The 26,199-nt window shown below is 37.1% G+C and overlaps 1 protein-coding gene across 13 annotated transcripts in view; it reads right to left on the bottom strand.

Moving 5' to 3' along the window:
- Positions 1-26,199, bottom strand: part of BTRC (beta-transducin repeat containing E3 ubiquitin protein ligase) — a 180,861-nt gene that overhangs the window by 37,119 nt on the left and 117,543 nt on the right. For all 13 annotated transcript variants that reach the window (XM_032312233.1, XM_032312225.1, XM_032312223.1 and 10 more), the window contains one exon: positions 24,551-24,640. In XM_032312233.1, the coding sequence (XP_032168124.1) occupies positions 24,551-24,640 (90 nt within the window). The remainder of the gene's footprint in view (positions 1-24,550; positions 24,641-26,199) is intronic.

Here is a 26,199-nt window from a genome sequence, read left to right as displayed (position 1 = left end):
ACAAAACATGAACTAAATTTTTGGGAGGGCAGAGAAAGGCAGAAAAAGTCCTATAGAACTTTGAGTTAAGCCTAACTTGTGAGACTGTATTTAATATCCACTGTATTTAATATCCACTATGATAATAACAAATCTTCTTTTTTTTAAGATTTTATTTATTTGGCAGACAGAGAGATCACAAGTAGGCAGAGAGGCAGGAGGTGGGCAGGGGGTGGAGGGAAGCAGGCTCCCTGCTAAGCAGAGAGCCTGATGCGGGGCCTGATCCCAGGACCCCTGAGAACATGACCTGAGCAGAAGGCAGGAGGCTTAACCCACTAAGCCACCCAGACACCCGATAACATCAATTCTTCAAGGCTTCATGCTGCAGTCCAAGGGGCCACAGTTTTGAAAGTTAAAATGATCTGGAAAACTAAACACCAAAATAGCAAACCAAATTCATACTCGCAAGAGCGTTAAATCTGATTCTTCATTTTGTTTTGTTTTTCTTTTCATTATATAAGGATCTGGAGGGAGGTCAAGCAGAGAAAGACTGATTTGTTTAAAAAAAAAACAAACACAACGGCATTTATAATAGACATACTATAGACAATATGAAAAACATGGAAGCACAAAGAACATAAAAATTGCCCATAATTTCCGCAATCAACAAATAAAGAACATTTACATTTTGGTGGGTATATACCTTTTTGGTCTTGAAAAAAATATATACCAGCCAATTATTTGATGTGTAGGGGAGGAGGATGTTTCTGTGCCATCTAGAGGACTTTTTTTTTTTTTTTTTTTTTTTTTTTGTCTGTAACAAATTAATTAGAGCAGGCAAAATTTATCTCCTTTGACTCAGAGAAGTCAAGATCTGATCCTGGAGGATACAGAATTACAGATCACTGTGACTATGGAGAGGAGGAGAGAGAAGAGGAGGAAGAGAAGAAATAAGGAGTCAGAAGGGGAGAAGGCTGGAGGAAAGGGAAGACAGGGAAAGAGAGAAGGTTGTGAGAGAAGGGGGAGAGGGAAGAGGAGAGAAGGGACAGGAATGCCTGGGAATGGGGGAGAAGAGAGTTGGGCACTTGGGAGGGGGTAGGTAAGGGCCCTGAAAAAGCTGGAGAGATAAGCAGGGGTAGGAAGACATGGGGAGGGGGAGAAAGATGAGGAAGAGATGGGGAGGTAAGTAGGGAGGGAGAGGGATGAGGGGGACAAGAATAAATATAACCAAGTGCAACAGGGACCTAGCATGACCAAGTTCACCGGCAATATGCTTGTTGGACAAACAGGTCCTCTCCCACACAATAACCAATAAACATCAAGAGGAGAGGAGATGAAAAACCATTTTCCTAAACCACTACTTAATGTTTCAGGCAGAGTAATAAAGTTTAATTGTCTGGAATCTGGTTGCTCTTTCTGTAAACTTCCTCAGAGAGAGGTTGCTCATCTGGATGTTAAATAATGTTAATAGTACCAAAATAAAATTTCTGTGATGGAGAAAGTTTAAACTAAGAGTCTTCTCCCCAACTTCCCCCTCACATCCTCCCTTTATTTTAGCATTAGAAAGTTAAGTTCTACCATAAATAACAGGGAATGATGGAAGCACTGGCTGCCAGAGGAAAACAGAGACACACTTATAGCACAATTAAAAAGTACGGTAAAAATACAGCCAGTTTTAAATAAGGAAAGAAAAAAAAATACTGCCCTCCTCCTCTTTGTGCTCTAATCCTTACATTTTTGTGTCCAATAAAAAAGGACTTAATGACTTGGTAAAACTTGCTCCTGAAGAAAGCCTTTGAGAAAGTAGATCTAAAACCTGGATTAGAAAAATACAAGGGTTTTTGCTTTGTTTTTTTGTTTTTGTTTTTTGCTTTTTTTTAAAATAGGATCTTAAGAAGCCAACTCAGCTTTCCAGGAGAAATTCAACTCTTTCCAAATGCTTGTTAATGCATGTTAAATGCAGCAAGAAATAATCCTATGAGGCAGCAGCACAGGCCTCTCTTAGCTGCAGTGAATGAGGTAAATGACTTGTAACTTCTGGAAGTCTTGGTTATCTGCAGGTAAAACTTTAATAACCCTTGGAGCATCAAGGGACTCAAGACATTTCTCTCTGGAATACTTGGGTAATTGTTTTCTTAATTTATCCAAGGAGAAGCTTAGTTTGGATGCAGCATCTGTTTTTTTAGCAGAGGTGATCAAAATAACTTGCTCAAATTCACAGAAGTTAGTTGAGTTCAGATTAAATTTCAAAATGTACTTGTTACATAAAGTGAACAGTTTTTCTAAAATGAAATTTTGGCCCTTCCTCTTTTTAATGACTATAAAACTCCAGGTCAATGACAGCTCTACCATTTACTCAATGTGTGATCTGTGTGATCTAGGGTAAATTACTTAACTTACCTGTGCCTCAATTTCTTCATTTGTAAAAAGGTGATTCTTATAGTACTTGCTTTGAGGGGTTAATGTCAGGATTAAAAATAAAATAATACAGGTAAAGACATTCAGAAGAGTCTCGCAGTAAGGACATGGGCTGTCATTATGCTTTTAATAACTAGAGAGGACTTTAATACACTTAGTTGCTAATTATAATTAGCTTAATCCTTTATCAAATATAAACTTCTTTGCTTTTATAATAATTTTACATCCATAAACCTTTACTTTCACACTAGATTTTAAACTCTGAAAGACAGGGCACCTGAGTGGCTCAGTGGGCTGAGCCTTTGCCTTTGGCTCAGGTCATGGTCTCAGGGTCCTGGAATCAAGCCCCGTATGGGGCTCTCTGCTCAGCGGGGAGCCTGCTTCCCTGCCCCACCCTCTCTACCTGCCTCTCTGTCTCTACTTGTGATCTGTCAAATAAATAAATAAAATCTTAAAAAAAAAAAAAAGTGAAGCATGATGATTCCTATCACATCTCCATTTCATTATCAAGAGATGGCAGAACGTGGATGAAGCTTGGAGAAAGATCCTATTTTCTACAGCACATCAAGGTGCTATGTGGAGCCTGTGCCGTGTTATAGTGGCGGTACTTCTCATGGCTCAATAAAGAACCAAGGGCCTTTTTATCCCCCTCAAAAAAAATAGCTAGAGTACCTGACTAGCCCAATCAGTAGCGCAAGTGACTCCTGATCTCAGGGTCATGACTTCAAGCCCCACACTGGGCATGGAGCCTGTGTTTAAAAAAAAAAAAAAAGAATATAGCTACTTATAGGGGGAGGCCTGGGTTAGCTATAAGTCACTTGGTATATATGAGACACCATTATTTGATCTCTGTCTGTCAAATAAATAAATAAATAATCTTTAAAAATAAAAAAAAATTAAAATAAACTCTGAAGGATAGAAATTATGATATAAGCCCTTTATATCTATGTAACAGCAGCTCAAAAATATTTGGTAAACTGAATTTTTAATCCAAACTAATTCAAAGAATAGATATTTTTTTTTGGGAGTGCAACAGTAAAACATATTTGGAGTCCCCTTATCTCACCCACAAGGATGCCAACTATCCGTACACTGACACTTTGGCCATAAGTACTCTTATGTGGCAATCCTTAATCCATTAAGTTTTTAAAGTTTCATTTCAATGTTTTGTATAGTAATATACCTAAAACAGTACTATGCAAAACCTAAGACTCAAAGTGAGAAAGAAGTTCCAAAAGGAATGATGTTTGCCATTACACTGATGTTTCCACTAAGTTTAAGTTGGAGAGAAAGAGAAGAGCAAAAGGAAGACCTTGAAATAAGTTCTACAACATGGAATAAAAGACATGTGCACACTGATTTTTTTTTTTCAATCTTTCAGAGCAATTGCCAAAACATTCCCATAACGCTGTAATTTAGTGAGGGAAGAGCAATAAGGAAATTATTAGAATGCTAACAAGACTTTCAATGCATTATTCTAATTTCCAAAATCCAAAATCCACTTTACTGGTTTCTACCAAGAGCTAACATCCTATGTACAGAGCACATTTTGCTTCCTTCAGACTTTGTACTTTGTTTTAGTGATTAGCAAAGACAGAGTTATGCTGAAAGCAGACTAAAATTCCAGCTGTCATCAGCACCCACCCTCTTCTCTCTCAAAAACTGGCAGAAAGGGGCACCTGGGTGGCTCAACTGGTTAAGTGACCAACTCTTAGTTTTGGCTGAGGTCATGATCTCAGGGTTGTGAGACTGAGCCCAGTACCAGCCTCCATGCTGGATGTGGAGATTGTTTAGGATTCTCTCTCTCCTTCTCTTTCCCTCTGCTTCTCTCTCCTCCCCCTCAACACAAAACAAAACAAAACAAAACAAACAAACAAAAAATGGCAGAAAAACTGTTCCCATGTGATTTAATTTCAAGGTTATTTAACACCCCCCACTAATGGCACTATTTTTATGGGATTTTTGTGGGCCAGAGACTGGAGTTCTTATTTTTCTGAGGAAAGAGGGTCACAAAATTTTTTTTCAGAATAGGACAAACTTCCACCAGGGATTTCATGTGTGTATTTGTTGGGGGTGGAGGTGGGAGATGAAATGAAATCAGTAAGAAATGAAAATCAAGAAGACAGTTACTTCATAATGTTTATGTACTTGATTTAGAAATAGAAATCACAACATTTCTTTGGAGAACTTGACCTTTCTTAAAGCATGAAATGGTTTCTGTAAATGGTTCCTGATTTACTACCCAACTTTTTAAACTCACCTGGGTGAGGCTTAAGCTCACATGGAAACTAAAAATATGAAACTCAAGGGTACCAACTTTTTCTCTTGAAATTTTCTATATCAAATGTTCTGAAGTTACTCTTTTTTAAAGTTTCTGTTTAAGGAACACATACTGAACGTTGATACCCTGGAAACAAACCATCATGAAAAGTTATCCTATAGCTGACAGACATAAACAGGCCCACGGCAACAGGGAAGCAGAATGACGGACCAGCCCTATCACTAAGTAGCTATGTGATCATGGGCAAGTTTCTACCGACATGGGACCACGTCTGTAAAATGAATGGGTGGACGGGATAATCTAAGGCTCAGTCTGGCTTTTATATTTTCAGTCTATATGATTTCAGTTCCATGGTAAATTAAAATAGAACCGAGTAAATAAATTTAAAAAGAGATTCATTCTTTGCATTTTCTTATTTAAAAACTAACATATTAGAATTTAAGCATATGCCCCTCAAGTGAAAAGAGAAATATTTTCTTAATATTATTTGGACAAGCAAATATTCCAGAATCTGAAGAATAAGTATGCTTTTTCTAAAAGGACTGCATTTCTAATGTAAAGAAATGCTATCATTCTGAGTGACAGGTACACAGGTAACATTATTATTCTCTCACTTTTCTACAAGCTAAAATATACCAAAATTAAGAAATTAACATTTTAAAAGTGATAAACTTTCTTAGGGCGGACACTAAAGACTGAAGACCTAATAATGTCATCTTGAAGTTTTCTGTGTCTTAATATAACTTATTTCTTTCATATTTACTCTCATTTCCTCCATCCACCTCTCTCCATAGTTCCCAGTATTTAAGGAAAGGTTTTCTAGAAAAATAACCATAAATGAAATGTATCTATCTATTAAAAACCCCTTCTTGGGTTGCCTGGGTGGTTCAGTTATTGAGTGTCTTCCTTCAGCTCAGGTCATGATCCTGTGTGTCCTGGGTCCTGGGATTGAGCCCCATATAGGGCACCCTGCTCAGTGGGAAGCCTGCTTCTCCCTCCTCAGCTCCTTCGTGCTTGTACTTCCTCTCTTGCTATCTCGCTGTCATAAATAAGTAAAATCTTTAAAAAATCCCCAAAAACAAAAACAAAAAACTCCTTCCTGTGTTTGCAAAAAATGATATCAATTCAATACACCAATTTGTCTTATTTAGGGCCAAATCAAAATAGTAGGGCCGGGAGGGGGGTTGGGAGAAGGGGGGTGGGGTTGTGGACATGGGGGAGGGTATGTGCTTTGGTGAGTGCTATGAAGTGTGTAAACCTGGCGATTCACAGGCCTGTACCCCTGGGGATAAAAATATATGTTTATAAAAAATAAAAAATTAAAAAAAAATAGTAGGGCCACATGAAGAGTCTGCCAATAGACAGGAAAAACTTAGTGGGATCTTAATGCTTCATCAAGGTTATAGTGCTCACGATCAGATAGCTGTTGTTCTCTACCAGTTTAATTTTTGCATTATAGTCCATAGCTCACTGTATCTTAGAGACCTTTTTCTTTCAGATTCCAAAGGCCATCAGGTGTCCTCAAGGTCAAGGTGGCATATTGCAAATGAATATGGAGAAGAACTGAGACTTAATTTCCATTTGAAAGATTAAGTTTCACAGGAAATTACACACAGAATTTGTAGCACATCTTCCATGGAGATAGTATTTTTTGGTGGTGATCGATCTAACAGGCCTACATTGTAAATTAAATAAGGCTGCAAGAGTGGGCTGGTATCAGAATGGACATGGACCAGGAGAATAGCAATGACAATGTGGGGTGAGGGTGAGAAAAAGATAGAATGAAGACATTTTGGTAGATACTTTCTTAGGGATAACAGCAAGGAGCCTGGATATTACTGAAGGACTAAGTAAAACAACCTACTATTTTTAAAGATAGTGTTAGACAAGCCTTGTGCAATCCTTGCGTCAGCAATGTACAAACTATGTACGTAGGCTTGAATGAGCTGGTTACCCAGCCTGAGGTTAAAAGGCTCAAGTTTTTTCACGTGTAAAGGGGAACAAATAGTACCACCCATATCCCAGCGTTGTTAAAAGACATAACAGGAGATCATCTATAAACTGCTAAGCATATAAGGGTGTGTCACATAAACACTCAATAAAGGTAGCTGTTACCGTTTGCTAGTACATGAAAGCCATTTGGGCAATTCAGACGGCATCAGGATCTGCCTACCAAACTCTGAAGCTAAAGTTTTAAATGAAACTCTGTATCACATTGCCTAGGAAGGGAAATTATGAATTGGAATATTTTAAAATATGCTAACTTGTCTGGCCACCATTAGTTTATATGGTCGGGGACAGAACTGTTAAGGAAATAACGAAAATTTAAGATGTGATTAGATTTACCAGAAATCAGGGGAAACTACAACTTCGGGAATTTGCGGTGTGAGGAGTTATCTCATTTAAACAAATATATTAAAGACTTTCTGTGTGCTAAGTGCTCTACTAGGTGATGCAAACAGAGGGTAAATATTGACAAGCTGATTATAAAATGTATATGGAAATGCAAATGGTCAGTAAACATCAAGGTAATATTGAAGAATAACAACAAAGCTGGAGGGCTTACTCTCTGAGTTCAAGATTTCACAAAGACCTACACATAGGAACGCCTGGATGGCTCAGTCATTGAGCATCTGCCTTTGGCTCAGGTCATGATCCCAGAGTCCTCATAAATCATTAAGAAAAATACATAAAACTCAATAGAAAATGGGCTGAAAACATGAATAGGCTTTCTTCACATTTATTTTATTTATTTATTTTAAAAAAGATTTTATTTATTTATTTGTCATAGAGAGAGAAGCGAGAGCCAGCACAGGCAGACAGAGTGGCAGGCAGAGGCAGAGGGAGAAACAGGCTCCCTGCCAAGCGAGGAGCCCAATGTGGGACTCGATCCCAGGACGCTGGCATCATGACCTGAGCTGAAGGCAGCAGCTTAAGTGCTGGGATCATGACCTGAGCCAAAGGCAGCCCCTTAAGCAACTGAGCCACCCAGGTGTCCCTTTCTTCACATTTAAATGGTCAATCAACATACAAACAGAGGCTCAATTTTTAACTTTTAAGGGAAATTTAAATTAAAAAACACAATATGACAGTGTGCATATACTTATTTTTCTCCTTTTTATATTAGAAATAAAATTTTGTTTCTCCCTCTCCTCCCCACTAATGTTCTCTCTTGTTGTTTGTCTCTCTTTCAAATAAAATATTTTTTAAAAAACAGTTAAGATTGTAAATTTTGTTTTTTAACCATAATTAAAAACAAAACAAAACAAAACAACCATAACGTGATTCCACTATATACCATCAGAATGCTACAATGAAAAAGCCAAAAATCAAGTGTTGGTTTGTGAGGAAAAGGAACAATGGAACTCTCACTCCCTACTTTCGGGAGTATAAATTTGTACACCAGTTTGGAAATTCCAATTCCTTGCCTAGATACATACCCAATAGGATACATGTATTCATTGTACATACTTACCAACAAACATACACAAATTTTTTGTAGTTATCAAAATCTGAAGGCAACCCAAATGCACATCTATAGCAAAATGGTTAAATGTGGTACATTTATATAAGGAAACATGACACATCAATGAAAATTTAAAAATTATAATGATATGCAATGTGACACTCAAAAAACATTATGTTGAGTGAAACAAGTCAGACAGTAAAGAATACGTGTTGTATGATTCTATATACGAGGTTTAAAAGGAGGCAAAACTAATGTTACCCTTGGGAGGGGAGTGACAAAGAGGACAGGAATGGGCTTCTGGTAATGTTCTTTTTCTTTCCTTCTTTTTCTTAAAAAACAAACAAACAAAGAAACAAAAAACCCCTCAGTGACTATCCAGGTGTGTTCACTTTGTGAAAATTCACTGAGCCAAATTCAGGGTCTCCTGAATACTGTATTAGAAAGAGATGATTATATTCATAGAAAGAGGGATAAGGGTGAATAAAGTCCTATTTGGCTAGATATAGACAGTCCTAACCCTTATTTTTTAATATAAAGAAAACAGGTAATTCTAATAATGATTTAAATTCTTGCCACGTAACAGCCTTAGCCTCTATCTTCACTTGCGACCCTATAGCCACATACAGACAATTGTTCCCATATGCCGCAACTCTGAACAAGGTTAGAGCTCCCTCTAGCACTTTTAACTTAGGAAACACCACAGGCCCTTCCAGAGCTGACACAGTTTGGCGCTGCCCACGGTTAAATGCAATATGGCGATTTTTATTTTTAATTTGCTTTAATTGTTGCTATGATATGAATAATTAATAGGCTGCCTAAGCCAGTTTTGTAAAGTTCACAATACAGAAAGCCAGGAGAGAAATATCTACTTAGAAAGGAGGCTTAAAAATGGTTATAACTGCTATAATATTAGGGAATTCAGAATATTTATTCATGATTTGTGGCAACACTATGTCTTACCAACAAAGAAACACGCTACCAAGCACTTCCTACTAAAAAAGTCTTCTGGTCTTCATTTATGTTTCTCTCCATGGCTGCATAACCATTGTATCTATAGTACTGTATAAAAGCAAAGTAGGTCAGTGTTAGGAGAAACTTGCTCTTCAATGGAGAAGAGAAAGGTTTGGCTGTAAACACTTAACCTAGTTCCATCTATTCTAAAACAAGTATTTATTAGCATTAAATAACCCCCTGGATAATAGAGACCTATTCAAACTGAAGCCTGTACTCTTTTTCCATGCTTGTAAACTCCCTTCTTCACTGACCCCTTAACCACTGGAAATTATGATACCAGTGTTTCCACTCAGCAATGTCTATTTCACTTTTAAATATCACCAGAAAGTATAATTTCAATACGATGTTGTAATCCTATGCAATCCAGACAGAAGGTGAGCAGGCTCTAAAAGTTCAATGATTATGATACACACAACTATCTGGGAATGCAGCCAGAAATGAAAGGGACTTCATTTGTCATTACTGGATTTCAAATCTTCCCCACCCTGAAAGAAACACTGCTTTCCAACACTCTTTTTAAAATACAAATATAAAACCAGGCTTGCACAGTAAGTTCCTTGAATCAAGGAGGGAGGATGAAAGAATGAAAAAGAAGAGAATGTAAAGAGTCACCTTAAAAATAAATTCACTTTAGTGAAGATTTATGTGTTATTCATTATTCTGCATTCTAAAACTAAGAAACAATTTTTTTAGTGATAATATGAAACAAATATCAACTTTTTTTTTCTTTTCAAGCTTATGAAATCCTCAAAAAATGTGTCCATAATTAAAGGAGACTTTACCAATGTCCAAGGAAAATTTTTACCATTTTGTTTTTCAACATTCTAAACAGAATTAATACAAGTCAGTAGGATGTTTTCTCTTGTACTCTGGTTACACACGAGCACCTTTCTGCCAATGACAGGACGCAATGGACATCAGATCCATTCCTGCAACGTACCATAAAGCCAAGATGCCACATCACCAATTAGTTTGGTTTTGCATCATGTCTGCTGGTCACATGAACAGCCACATTCATTCCAAGGGCGGCTCAAACTAGGGGTGAAATATTGTCTGAAAACTGTTCTTCATTAACCTACGGAGAGCCTCTGTCATGACTTGTGTTTTTCCTAAGACACGATTCACTATTGCTTCTCTTTCAATTCACCTAGTATCTGTTGGGAGCCGTGTATCATGAACTGGGACAAGAATGACAGATCTAAATTAACATGACAGAAAAACTATTTGATGCTGCCTCTTGCTTTCTGCATTTCACTCTCTTTTGTGGATCCAAAGGCTTCAGAACCCTGGCATTAATTAAGCAACAGTTTTATTACACACAATCAAAGCCTGCAAAGAAAAACCTAACAGACAGCAAGAGGAGATTACAAGGTTCAATTAACAGTTTTACTTTTTTGTGGTTGCTAATTGAGGTATTTTTAATTTTTATCATCTCACATGGAATGCTGAAAAGGAAAAACACTCTCAGTGCAAGAGAAGTTTACAAACCTAAAATGTATTACCATATCACAATTTTATACAATCAATTTGCATACTTCTGGTGTTTTCCAAATCCTGGCTGCTTGCTTATAAATTGTTAACATTTAATAGGCACCACAGAAAACTTTTTTAGATTAACCTCCCCCCTGCCCAAACAAAACCACCCTAATTTCTATGTACTAAAATTCACAAACCATAGTGGTTGAAAATACATGGTTATGGGGGCAGTCTGGGTTCAAATTCCAGGTCTGCATTGTAACTTGGGCAAGTTGCTCCATCTCTCCAAGTTCTAATTTATTTGTATGCAAAATGGGGTTGTATGCTTCAGGAGACTGTTGCAAGGATTTAAGTGAGAGTGTAATTCCCTTAACCAGGTGTCTGACACACTGTAAACTTTCAATAAGTAATGGTACAAAGGCTATCAAATTCGGTAACACAATCTTAATACTTAAGAAAAGTGTTTTTTAATTTTTTTGTTTGTTTAGAAGTCAATTAGACTCAACAAACAATTTGAGAACTGACCTGCGAGTGCACATCAGTTCCATTCAAACTCTACGATGAAGGCAATTTACTTTTGGGTATCATTTATTTGCCTTTTATGAAGAACCTGTTTTATACATTTTCAACTGAGGGAAAACAGGGAGTAAGTAACAATGTAAGTCTCAAACTTCTAAAGTGTCAAGAGCACTAGATAGCAGTATTAATTGGCAATCCACAGCAACCTAAAGAGTATACCAAAAAAATTAGCTATAAAAAGCTCTCACTTAGGATTTACCCTTTACTGCATATTCTCATGTTATAATGTGGAGATAATGGCTCCTCTAAGTATCCCAGTCTAGATGTAATCATTTACATTACTCAGTACCCAAATCTTTCAAAAACATCCAATATTCACAAAACTGTTATCACTGCAAATGGATCTACTGGAATGTGGATGCATGTGGTGCCTGAACCTGCTCCTTAAGTGTTCAGAATGAAATATAAACAGTAGCTATATTTCTTGGACTTAATTTCAGAACCCACCTCCTCTTCCTTAAATATCACCCAGAGAAAAAGTTAATAAAAACTCCTCCAACCTATCATTTTAAAGTCTAAAATGACATTATACTAATCCTACAAAAATCACATAAAGGAAGATAAAGGAAACACCTTTTTTTTTTTTTAAGTTCCCTAATAAAACTGTCAGGTTCTAAGCACTCCAATCACAGGAGTAACAGAAAATATACAATATGAAAAAGAACCTCACACATAGATGTAAATAAAGCCACCCTTTAGGTTGCCCATTAATCCACAAGTGGCATATTCATCTTATTTACAGTATTATACCCCCTGCCATGATATTCCATTACAGAGTCACGCTACACACTCCATAGTTAACACTGTAGGAACCATCTCTTTTTAAACACGGTTTTCTCTGTGTATTCCCCTTTTGGCCTGCTCTCAGGTTTGAAAAAAACAAAACAAAACCACTTTACAATTAAATTCCTTATGCTATTAGATATTCCAAGAAAAGGTATATAAAGTTAAAGAAATGATGTCTGACATGTAAAACACAATTACATTTAGTTTACTCTTCTAGAAATATTTCACTCAACATTCCTGTTTGTCATGGTCTTAGTACTCCATGTGAGCAAGTACTCCTTACATATTTTTACAAGTCTGAGCATGAAATATATGTCAACCATAACTATCAAAAACTTCTATTCTTTCTATTAGAGAATATGCATGGAGATTCTATGTGTGCGTATATGCTAATAGTCATGTTTGTTCGCTTTTTGTTTTCACTTGCTTTCAATGAACCTGTTTCTTTATAATGACCCACTCCTCTCTCAAGCTTTTTCTCTCCTTTCTGAAACAGTAAGGTCCAGCTATTAATTCTGATATCCTTACCAAGTCTTTGCAATCACCGATCTATCTAGAAGCATGTAAACAAATATAAAAATGTTTACTGAAGTATAATCACAGCCTCAACCTGGAAGCCTTAAGGGACATTTTTTTTTTAATTGACAAAATTAATAACCAAGCTTAATCAGGAAAAATGAATTTTTGATATAAAAGAATTGCCAATATATACTTAAAATGTAAATCCTGACATAGTAGGATGAGATCTGTATTCTAAAATAATTAGGAAGGTGTGAGTCACCACCTTGAGATGGCTGTATTGGACTCATACTGTCCCACTCATTTTATATGTAGAACAATGGAGCACAGAGCCATGAGGTCATCTTAGACACTTTAAAGACCTGTGTTTGCAAGGTAGGTGATTATCACTGAGTAAGCATTTAAAGTTACACAGTAGAATTACTGACTAGGTAACCTAGAATAGAGACCGTTTTCTGAGTACAGTATTTGGCTCAGTTCAGTCGGAACAACATTATCTTACATGCAATAAGGGAGACAGGGGAGATGAAGAAATAACATTTGCCAGATGTGCAAAGTGTTACAGAAATCAAATGGAGAAAAGCTAGAGGTGCTTTGTAGTATGAAGCCAAGTATAATGGCAGGAGAAATATAGGGCCCCCAAATACTATTTGAAAGGCAACCTGGTATAGTAAAGGACTCTGAAGTCAGAAAGACTGGAGTTCAAGACTTGACATTGCAACTTGGAAAAGGCTTAACTTCTTTATGTTGCAGATTCCTTATCTATAAAATAGGGGATATGCATCCATCTTATCAGGTTCACATAAGGTTTGAAACAGACAACACAGTTAGCACTATAGTGCCTCAACATCAGGCTTAATAAATACTAACATATTCTTGGGAGGCCTGGATGGCTTGGTCGGTTAAGCATCAGCCTTCAGCTCAGGTCATGACCTCAGGGTCCTGGGATGGAGCCCCGTGTCAGGCTCCCTGCTGAGAGGAAGCATGCTTCCCCCTCTCCCTCTGCTTGTGCTCTCTGTCAAACAGATAAAGAAAATCTTAAAAAAAAGAAAGAGAAAGAGGTAACAGAGCTAGCACTACAGTGCCTAAACATAAGGCTTAATAAACATTAACATAACATATTCTCTTTCTTCCTCAAAGTCTTGAGGAGTACAAAGTAGAAGAAAAAAAAAAAAAAGATCTTCCACTCTGAAGATATGTGAGTAAAAAATGGCCATTTCCAATTCTTTTTTTTTTTTTTTTTTTAAGATTTTATTTATTTGAGAGAGAGAAAGCGAGAGAGCAGGAGTGGAGAGAGAAGTGAGGGTAGAGCAGAGGGAGAACCCGACTACTTGCTGGGCAGAGAGCCCCAGCAGGATCTTGACCTGGGCCTGAAGCTGACACTTAACCAACTGAGCCACCTAGGCACCCCCGATCTCAGTTTAAATGTTGCCTCCTAAAAGAGGACTTTCTTAGATTTTCAATACAAAGTAGCTATGCAGTCTCTATCACATCACTCTTTTTTTTTTTCACATCACTCTGTTTTAACTGTCTTTTCTACATCTCATACTTTTTTAAAAAGATTTTTATTTATTTATCAGGGAGAGAGAAAGACAGCACAAGTAGAGGGAACAGCAGGCAGAGCAGGCTGAGGGAGAAGCAGGCTCCTGGCCGAGCAAGGACCCGAGGATACCAGGACCCTAGGATCATGACCTGAGCTGAAGGCAGCCGCTTAACTGACTGAACAACCCAGGAGTCCCTGTATCTCCTATTTTTTAATAAGTATTTTGGGTTTTTAAAGATTTTATTTATGGAGTGTCTGGGTGGCTCAGTGGGTTAAGCCTCTGCCTTCAGTTCAGATCATGGTCTCAGGGTCCTAGGATCCAGCCCTGCATTGGGCTCTCTGCTGAGCAGGGAGCCTGCTTCCCCCAATCCCTCTGCCTGCCTCTCTGCCTACTTGTGGTCTCTCTGTCAAATAAATAAATAAAACATTTTTAAAAGAATTAATTAATTAATTAATTACCAGGCAGAGAGAGCACAAAGCAGGGTGAATGGCAGGTAGAGAGAAAAGCAGACTCCCAGCTGAGCAGGGAGCCCAAGGTAGGACCCAATCCCAGGATCCTGGGATCATGACCTGAGCCTAAAGCAGACACTTAACCTACTGAGCCACCCAGGAGTCCCTTCCAATTCTTTATATAGGAACATACCCCTAAACTAAAAGTCAGGGCGATGGGGAACTAGAAAGGATTATAATATCATCAGAGATACAACTGGTTCCGTATGTAAGAACTTTAAATAAAGATGTATTAGGTGAGCTCCAAAGGACTAGACTATGAAAATTTCTCTAAAGTGAACCCTATTCATGGGATTTGGGCTTAGTAGAATTTAAGGTGACTTGGTAATTCTAGGTCTGTTAGGAAAAAAAAAGGAGTTTCTTGGTCGTTCAGCCAGTTAAGACATTCTGTAATTACGAATATAAACAAAAAGATGCCCTCAAAAAGGAGATGTTTATGTAACACGGATCTTAAAGAGCAAATCTTCGTGGAAAAGAACTCTAACAACAAGAACAAATATTGGCAAGATCACTAGGTCAGATGGAAATCCTGAATCACAGGAAGAAAAGGAAAAACCACCAATTTTATTTTATAATTAGTTGGTATAGATAGAATAAGTCATTTGATGACTTATTTATTATTTTACTTATATTTAATAATATATTATATATTATATTTTTATAATATAATATATAATATATAATATTTAATAATTACTTATTATTTATAATGACTCATATGATGAGTCATTTAAATTCATAGTTCATTGCCTTACAAGCTGGAGTCATGACACAAGAATAAGATTTTATATGTACGGATCCTGAGCTCATGGGAACTGAAAGGTTCAAAAGGAGAGCTCAAGTTACACAAGCTTTGTAAGTGATCTATTTACACCATATGACTAAGAACATATCCATGGAGAGCTTATGAGCCCAGGCTTCTGAAACTGTCAAACTAGGAGAGAGAAAAATGAACAGCCACAAAAATCCATAAAAGCTCTAAGTATAAAAATCTCTCTTCCAGATTAAGGAATGTAGAAAAGTATCATGCAAAATTCTACAAGTGGGCTTTAAAATATTAATATGTACAGTAGCACCATTCTCTTAGAGTGTGTGTGTAGGGTGGGGTGAGGGGGGAGTCCTAGAGACTCTTTAGTATTAAGCCACTGATCCTAAAATGCTGAATATGAGTATTTTCAGGAAAAGCTCACTGTCAATCAAAAAACAAAACAAAAACAAAAATCAGGTTTCTGACAGAATTTCAAATGTATACTAAAGATTTTGGGGGGAAGGAGGGTGAAAGATAGGTACAACAGGGAAGTGAAGTGCCTTTATTCTATAGGTTTTGCATAGGGGTATAATATCAGGGACTTACTTTCTATAAATATAGCATCTTAGGGCTACAAGGCTAGAACCTCCATTAGTTATATATATAATAAAAAAATATGAAAAAGGTTCTATTAACTATGATGAGAAAAGATCACCTTACATCTAACCTCAATATTTCATACTATACTTTAGGCTCTTTACTGTTAATTCTCTACTCAGATGGGTATCTGGTAACTCGCTTTTATGTGTCAGTATTTGTTTTTTAATTTTTTTAAAAAATATTATATTTATTTATGTGAGAGAGTGAGCGCGCAGGAGAGCACAAGCACAGGGAGAGGGCGAAGTAGACTCCCTTGGTGAGCAGGAAGCCTGACCTGGGGCTCAACACCAGCACCCTGGGATGATGACCTGAGCTGAAGGCAGACACTTAACAGACTGAGCTGCCCAGGTGGCCCTATGTATTAGTACTTTAAATAAATGCATAAGTCAATTAATTGTTAATATAAAAAACCACAAATTTATTTTACATGTCTTTGGAGGATAAATGGATTCATTTACATAGCATACATTATATTCTTGCTTTTTTAGTAAGCAACTAAGCTGAAGGTACAAAGATTAGAATACTGAAAATCTCATACTCTTCCCAAAGCTAAAGCCTGTCAAAGTAGGCCTAGAAAACAGGCACTGATTTGGCAGAGAAAATCTGGTTCATTAATATCTTCCATAGCTTTATACCACATTTTCCAATATTAGAGGGATAATTAACAAGGTTTCAATTTTAGTATAACTGAGCTTTAAATGGATGAATCAGCCTTTAGTCTCAGTCACTGCATAGATTTTCCTCCCCCTTCCTTCTATAAACACCATACTTCATTGATATTCAATCCTCAATTATATAAATTGAAATAACACAGCCCTCAACACTGAGAAGTCAATGGCAGGGGGGAAAAACAGTGATTTTCCTAATAAACGGAATCAGGGAAGGAACACAATCTAAATATGCCTTAGCTTACTGCCTAGACTTTGCTCCTCTTTTAAATAACTCAAAGTGACAAAAGTACTCCAAGTCAGAAAACTTTCAAGCTACTTGCAAGAAAAACTCCAAAAACTGGAGGGGTTGGGTGGCAGAAGGTCAGTAAGACAGAACCTCTTAAAATTTAATTTCTTGGGGTGCCTGGGTGGCTCAGTGGGTTAAGTCTCTGCCTTCAGCTCAGGTCATGGTCTCAGGGTCCTGGGATCGAGCCCCGCATCAGGCTCTCTGCTCAGCAGGGTTCCTGCTTCCCCCCTCCCGCTGCCTGCCTATCTGCCTACTTGTGATCTCTGTCAAATAAATAAAATCTAAAAAAAAAAAAATTAATTTCTTTGCTTACTTGATTAAAAAATAATAAAAAAATAAAACCCTATGTGCAATGCCAAAGAAAGTATACTGGTCATCAAAATCCTAAATGACCCCTGACAGAATTATAGCCTATAGATCACTAATACATCAACAATATTTGTGACATTACTTTGGAAAGTAGGCAGTGGTCTGTAAACCAGCTCTAGAATGGAATAATGCCTGTATGCAGCAAGAAAAGTATGATGTAAAACCCACAGATTTTTTTCTTTCTTTCCCCTTTCAGGAATTGTGCCTGGCATTGTGCAGCTGTGGTGCTGCCTTCATCATTCTCTGCATTTCCAATCTTGCTAATTAAAAGGTTGATCACAGAACAATGCTCTTCTCATTAATTTCAGTGTTCCGATTGGGCAGGATCCCCGTTTACCCCACCTGATCTTTTCACACTGCTGAAGTTAATGTGACAGGAGCCTGAAGATGGATTACCTGCTGCCATATTGCCCATCGCCTCCAATCAGGAGCTATCTGTGTAAACTGATTGTTCTAATTTGCTCTCATTATTTTTACAATATCAGGAGAAAATAACGCACACAGCTCACTGTCAAAGCCATGAAAATCAGCCATTAGTTAAACCCAGACACTGAGTGGCTTTATTAGAGGCACTGCAGTTTATTGATGTAGCTCCAGTCAAACAAGGCAGCATTGCTTCAGTAGAAGGAAATGTTTATACTCAAAGTAAATATTTATTGTGATAATACCCACAGCAACATGATAGTTTGAATAATCCTATTCTTATTTCAGAAGCTTTGTTTTGACACAAATTAACAACAATGAAGAGTTGAATTGGCATAAGAAAGTAGAAAATGTTTAATACACACTCAGTAGCATGAAAATCTGTCCATTAACACAAATTTCTGAGTACTCCTCACCTTCTCTACCTTGTATAAATAAACTCTATTCTGTGACTACAAATGCTAATCAATCAATAAATAATGGAGATTCTTCTATTTTGCTCCACACAACATTTTTCCAAAACAAATTTTATGGCATAAGAATTAAAATTGTTTTTATAATGGTCATACAGGTACAGTTTTAAATAAGAAAAACTGTATTCTTATACAATGTTAACATTCAACAAGAGTACTAATCCTTGTATCATAGACATTCACAATGTATTGTGGAATAGAAAATAAGCAATGGTAGTGAAACCAGCTAAGGAAATAAGCTAGGTTTTAAACCCTTCGGTAAGAGACGTTTCTTAAAGTGGAAGGCAGAACTCTACAGAAAGGTTTGCTATTCAGTGAGATGTTATCTTTAAAAGATTTCTTCTGAGCACAAAGAAAATGTATTTTCCTGTTGTAAAGAAAATGCTAAACTCTAGAAGAAAACAAATTTAAACTTGGCATTTCTAGTCTTGTCTGGCTATAAGCATTTTGTAAAAATGTTAGCTAAATGCTGCCTGAAACAGCGTTTTGGGGAGCTGGAAAAGGGGCGTATAAATAATAGAAACTGATGCTTTTTAAATAAAGAAATTTAGTCCACATACTCTTCCCCCACTTCCCCCCCTTTAGTATTGAAGGAAACATGGCTTCCTCCTGTTTTCTTTCTACGCTAAGATTCCTAGGTAATGTGAAGGCAAGAGTATGCCCTTCTTGCTGCTCCCCTTTTAATGGCCACTTTTCGTTTTCTAAGAAACGTGTGCCATGCTTTTCTCCTTAAAATTCCTGCACTAAAAGACTGCACCATACTGCACTCCGCAAAACGTGCTGATGGCGCCAATTACAAGCCCCCAGCCGAACGCTCCAGCCCCCACCATTCGGGCAGATTTATGCGGACTCTTGCCGACGTTATTACAAGTCAGAGTTTATTGGGAAATTGTTACATTATGCGGAGTGTCTAACAAATTGCTTATGCTGCTATAATTGGATTACAACAGCCGCTTGCTCCCACCGGTAAGATTAGGCAAGTAGGACTCCTGCCGATCTCTGAGCGTTAGCAGTAATTTTATTTGCCTTGCCTCTCTCTTTCCTAACAACATGCCTCTCTCCCTGCCAGCTGTCTGCTGAAAAGGCACAGGCTTGTTCCTTGGCCCTAACAATGCAATTACAGCCCCGCAGATCGCACTGTTTGTGCATTAAGTACAGAGCCAAAACGAGGCGAATTGATCGTTTGACTTTTGGAGAAGCCATGTGATCTCTCGATGCGGGCGATCCGACATGCATCAGCAGGCAATACTGCAGTCAATTCTTGATGAAGAACTTTCTTCCTTCATCCCTCTCTCTCCCAATCTTTCGTTTTTCAACTGAGGAAAACACTGACTGGGCTCAACTCCTGCTAATCTGGACCAATCCACAAAGACAAACTTAATCTTATTAGCTCCCTGGCTAGATAGAAATGGGAACAGGTTCTAGCATCTTGAAGTGCCTCAGTCAGATCAGTGGTTCCCAACAGTTGAACCACTGCTGCTATCTTTAAAAAAGGTTCATAAAGAGTTCACTGAGGGAAAAAAGTTTATAAAAACATTGTAGTTCAAAAGAACTACAGAGATCTCCAGGTTCTGGCAAATAAAACTGCCTTGGAAAGGCTTTGTTTGAAGCTCTGTCTATATTCCAAGGGCCCATCAAGAATCAGCACGGAAACCCGTGTCCACCTTTCTCTGCAGATCTGCTCTGCTGGAAGACACTGGCAGCCGACATGCAGCATCAACACAGCTGACTTCAGGCTTAACACAGCCAGTCTGATCCTCGCTCATGGCAAAGTTTTACCCATATTTTGTTGACAGCTTTCTGCTTCTTGTTTCCTTCTCCTACATGTTTAGCAAAGAGTGCAGGAAGTAAGGAGACTGTGCAAGCATTTCTCTCACTGAAGGACATAATTCATGAAGATTCTCACTTTTTTTCTTTTGAAATTAACTCCCTTGAAATGGCTGACAATGATTTTCAATTTTACCAAATTAATACAGACCAGGATTCCCATTCACACTTTCCTCTCCAGTGGTGCACGCTACTTAGGGTTCCTGAAGATGATCAATACAACAAATGTGCAGTCAATCTGCTGATCCATTTTGGTATCCCACATCTGTATTCCTAAATATAATTCACATCCAGGAGGTTATGTGTTCCTGAATCCTTAACCTGACAAACACACAAACGCTTCTTTATAACAATGGTCCTTGATTATTACCTCAAAGTGAGCTGGGAAAAGTCACTTGACTAGTGTTTCTCAGACCCTCTCCATAATTCCCATTAACACTCATTAAAATCATATGAACATTTGAAAATGAAAGAAAAAAAAATAGTACTTCTGAACCTTATTCCTGCCTTTTGGAAATAGCAATATGCTAATATGTAACATGTTACATTCCAGAGTTTTTCTAACCTCAATGGCCTTGATGACATGGTTAAATCTTAACATATTCTCCACAAAGCTAATGTTTAGACCTGAAAGAGAGGCCTGTGCAAAAAATGGCCCATCTGACATGCTACTTGTGGAACAGTATATTAAAGAAGCCTGTTAACATGTAGTTTAAAACTCAAAAGAAACTCTGAACAGCTGAGATGCCTTATAAATAGCACAGACCCAGAGGAAGTGCAAACGTCTGCATTGTGAATTGTAGATCTTAATTACCGACAATGGCTGGTACAGCAAGTAGCACGGAAAAAAAGTGAAACAGTTGCACTGTTCATGGTTGGCAATAATTCTTCAGGAAAATATTTACTATCAATCAGTTATGAGAAAAGGGACTCTGTGCTCGTAAAACAGCACGTTGCTTCTCATACCAGGACCATTTTGCTTCAGCATAATCTGAATTTAAACAGCTTGTTTCCTGCGGATATAATTTTGGAAATAAATAAAACAAGTCTTCTATCAAAATCTGGAGTGAGTGGAAAGGAACATCACATTTTTCTGTCTCAGTCAGTTGCAAACAGATTATTAGTCTCAAGTAAAAAACAGTAACAACAAACAACCACAATACAGAACATCTACAAAGGACTACTGAAGAGGTTTATTTTCCCAACATAAAGAGGCAGAACTTCTCCTACCTGGCCAGGAATCTAGGTAGATGCGTTTAAACAACTTAATTTTAATTCTGCGCATGCATGTGTAAAAACTAAATTAGGAAAAACCCGAAACCAAAATTTTTGGTAGTATTTAAATAAAGTAAGCAAAAAAGAGAATATAAATTGGTTTTCTTTACCAATTAAAAAACATCATCAAGGTTGACAATTAGGTACAATGTGATTATTGATTTTAAAGACTAAGTTGGTAGTCAATAATGACTATCCATTTAAAGCTACAATAAATACAGAGCTCATCATGCTCCAAACAAGTCTCATGAACTACAGGGCTATAATTAGTAAGAAGGAAGGCTTTGGATGAAAAGATGTTTCTTTCTTTTTTTTTTTTTTAAAGATTTTATTTATTTATTTGACAGAGAGAAATCACAAGTAGGCAGAGAGGCAGGCAGGCAGAGAGGAAGGGAAGCAGGCCCCCTGCCGAGCAGAGAGCCTGACACAGGACTCAATCCCAGGACCCTGAGACCATGACCTGAGCCGAAGGCAGCGGCTCAACCCACTGAGCCACCCAGGCGCCCAAAGAAAAGATGTTTCAATGCCTCCAAATATTACTTAGACTAAGTAAACACTGATAAAATGACCCAACCTTCATTTTTAGTTTTAAATCTTTTCTTAGGTCTTATTCTTCAAGTTAGAGATTCAGAAGATTATCATTAACCTCCAAATATTACTTAGACTAAGTAAACACTGATAAAATGACCCAACCTTCATTTTTAGTTTTAAATCTTTTCTTAGGTCTTATTCTTCAAGTTAGAGATTCAGAAGATTATCATTAACCTAGAGTGACTGTCTTACCACTTTGTATTGTTATCGTCTAAATAGTACAGAAGGGTCCCTCTTCATAGACCAATTATAAAACATTCATGGTAAGGTATTTCTGGCCAAGAAGAGACATATACTACATACTATAAGGTCTGAACAAAACAACTTTGCTGTTTTTCAGGTAATGACTGGTATAATGTCTTCTCTAAAATTCATAATAAACAATATTCAATAATAATAATGACTATCTCCACCAAACCAAAGTTACTCTGAATTAGCTCCTTTGAACTAGAGGACAAAAATTTGTTATCACTATATTATAGTTGCTCTCACATGGAGATGGTCAGACATTCAAGGCCACTTTGGAGTACAATCTGAATCAACAATAGACAGTTGTACCAAACGAAAAGCTACTGCAGCCACATCAAGTGTAGCAGATGAAACACTTCAGTAAAGGGCTAAAGGTGAAGAGCAGGAAACAGGGACAAGCTTGCAGACCTACAAAAATAATGGCAAGTCACTACCTTTCAAAGGTCAGGCAATACATGAGGCCAGTAGAAACAGCACAGAATCATGAGATACATATAACACATGTAAATAGAAAAGGGAAAACTTGTTCTCTATTCTCATGTTATTGATACCTCACTGGAGGCTGTTAAAAGAAAATTTTTTTAGCTACATGCTTTTATTTGCCATTGAACAACTGGTCATATGGCTCAAATCAGAGGCAATGAACCAGAAGCCAGGATGTGGGCCAATAAAAGGAACCAGAAAGTTAGGTGGGTTCCAATAGGAAATGAAAGAAATCATTATTAAATTAGGGTATTGAATGAAATGATGAAAGGATGTGGTGTCAGAATAATGTTACAATAAGCAAGAATGGGATGAGAAGGTCACCATCTGGGAGCAAAGGAAACAGACAGATGAGCAGCAATGAGCAAACTTATTTCCTCACCCAAGAGCATAGAAGAAATTATGCCATTGTGCCAGATGCCAGAAGATTTCTAACCATGCACCACTGAAGTAGAGGGTGGGAAAAAAACAAAACAAAACACATCGTACACACACACCAACATGACTCTATAGCTTAGAGATCCTGGCTTACAAAGTATGGAGAAAACAAAAGGAACAGATGCTCACTTGGCTAGCTCTCAATGAAACTCATTAAAATTGTCACCCTGTCCTTGGATCGGTGCTCATGCTCAGATTTTACCTTGTTTAGCCAGAAGTCACCCACTTGTGATGAAACTGAGCAACGTGGCCAAAAAGGAGAATTATTTTTAAAGGCCCAAATAATTGATACCCCATTTTAATGTACAAATGCTGGATACAAAACAGGGCCAATTAGCACTTGCTGGTTGTGACTACATGACTGAAAAACATAAATATATGTAATTTACTGTTTTCACATTTTATAGCAAATTACTAAGAAACTCTAAGAGACACTTAACTGACTCTATCTTTTTAAATTATAATTTTAAATAAACTGACATTTCTTACATGGATCATTTCTAATGATTATAGTTTGTATGATATACTTTCAGTTGGTTAAGTAGGTCCAGTGACTATGGCATATCTTAAGAAATAACCTAAAAATAATAAAAAATGTGGAGGTGTCCTTCAATTTCTGTAGCAAAGGATGGAGACTACCTGATTACCAGCTCTGACTCTAATAATAACAGTAAGTAACTGAGAGCCTTAGTGTATGATAAAATAGACTAAACTCGTTAAAGTTGGGAATGTTCTAACAGTGACAAAACCCTGAAAAGTTATTAAGGAAGTAATTTTGCATATATGCAAGGTAAAAGTCTAGAAACAGCCCATACTGGAATTTTACTTACTCCTCGAATAATCAAAATTGCTGTTACCTAAATTTAAGTCAAAGTTCCTATGAAATTAGAGATACTTGGAAGATTAGAGCCATACTTAATATAATTATTACCATAAGGTCTCTAACATGTGATTACTTTTTTATCTATATATATGCACGTTTTATACATGAGAAAATGTAGCTCATATGCATGATAAGACATTACCTGTCCACTCAGATCAAAATCAACAAAAGCAGTATTTCTATTATTGACCACCCAAAAATAGTAATAGCGATATAATAATTGAATTTTTCTATAGCATACTTCACAATCCTTACAATGGTTATTCTATATTTAATTACATTTAGAACCCATGAACAACCTTGTAAAAATAACTGTATATTTTCTTTCACAAATCTTATTTGTAATAATCCATAACCAGTGTCAAGTAACAAATGTGAGTTAGACAGAAGTGTGACCAGAATGCATAACCAAAAAATTCCTTTACAACTGAAGAGATGGGAGACTCAACTTGCTGTCTGCTTTGGAAATGATACCTGCTGTGCTCCTTTTTAAATATAAAATCTTATGATAATCTTTAACAACAATACTGAGTGAAGATGTTTATAAATAAAGCATTGTTATGATGTAGTATAATACTACTAATGGGTAATATTACTTACTTTGGCCACACAATTTTCAGTCTTCATAGCAGTACTTGCTAGACATACTGTTTCTTGATTTAAGCAGAGCCTGGCACAGCTGTTATATGTCTGTAAAAAGAATTTTTTAGAAACAGGTTTAAATATTAAAATGTGGTCATACACAGTTTTCAAGTTCTTTCCTATTCTCAAAATCAACACATGAAGAGACTTACGTATAAATTCCAGATTTATGGGTACTGGAAACAAGGCAGGCAGGTAGAAGCAAAGAAAGTGAGAGCCCACAAGAGCCACTGATGAGCTCATGAACAAGTATGTAAGTAGCAGTGGTCTCTCTGTACGTATGGAAGGTGGGGGCACTATTCAAAAATGTGCAAAGGACTTGAACAGACATTTATCCATAGAAGATATACAAATGGCCAAGAAGCACATGACAAGATGCTCAACATCACTAACCATTTCAGAAACGCAAATCAATTCCATAATGAGATTTCACTTCATACCCACTAAGATGGCTACTATTTTTTTTAAAGATTTTTATTTATTTATTTGACAGAGATCACAAGTAGGCAGAAAGGCAGGCAGAGAGAGAAGAAGGGAAGCAGGGCCCCCACTGTGCAGAGAGCCCGACGTGGGGCTCGATCCCAGGACCCTGAGATCATGACCTGAGTCGAAGGCAGAGGCTTTAAACCCACTGAGCCACACAGGTGCCCCCAAGATGGCTGCTATTAAAAAACAGAAAACAGCAAGTGTTGGCAAGGATGTGGAGAAACTGCAACCAATGTGCACTACAGGTGGGAATGTATAAGCATACATACACTGCTGTGGAAAACAGCATGGTGGTGGTTCCTCAAAAAATTAAAATTGGAACTACCGTATGACCCAACAATATCACTTCTGGGTATACAGCCAAAAGAAATGAAAGCAGAATCTTGAAAAGGTTATTTGCATATCCATGTTCCTAGCAGCATTACTCATAACTGCCAAAACATGGAAGCAACCCAAGTGTCCAGGGACAGATGAAGGGACACAAAAAATGTGGCATATATATCAAATGGAATAGTATTGAGCCTTAAAAAGGAAAGAAATTCTGGCTTATACTATGATATGAATGAACCTTCAGGACATTATGTTAGGTGAAATAAGCCAGTCACAAAATGATAAATACTATAAGATTCCACTTATATGAAATACTTAGAGGAGACAAAATCAGAGAGCTAGAAAGTGGAATGATGGTTGCCAGAGCTAGAAATAGAGCAAGAAATAGAATATTACTGTTTAATGGGTAGAGGGTTTCAGTTTTACAAAATTAGAAGAGTTTTGGGGATGGATGGTTGTGACAGTTATACAACAGTGTTAATGTACTTAATCCACTGAACTGTACATTCAAAAATGGTTAAGATGGTAAATGTTATGTTACATGTATTTTATCACAATTTAAAAAACTGGTTACACTTCATGGTAAACAAACATTATTAATTGGCCAATATAGTAAAACAATGTTTTTAAGTTTTCCTTCATGTTTGTATAAATCATGATCCTCAAATTTTAGCATGCATCAGAATCATTAGGAGGACTTGTTAAGACACAGAATGTTGGAGTGCCTGGGTGGCTCAGTAGGTTGGGCAACTGGCTTTTTGTTTTTTATTTTTTAAAGATTTTATTTCTTT

Source organism: Mustela erminea, chromosome 14 (genome assembly GCF_009829155.1).
Source record: "Mustela erminea isolate mMusErm1 chromosome 14, mMusErm1.Pri, whole genome shotgun sequence".
NCBI lineage: Eukaryota > Metazoa > Chordata > Mammalia > Carnivora > Mustelidae > Mustela > Mustela erminea.
The sequence above is the reverse complement of the archived record's forward strand: the minus strand, read 5'-3'. Positions and strand labels throughout refer to the sequence as shown.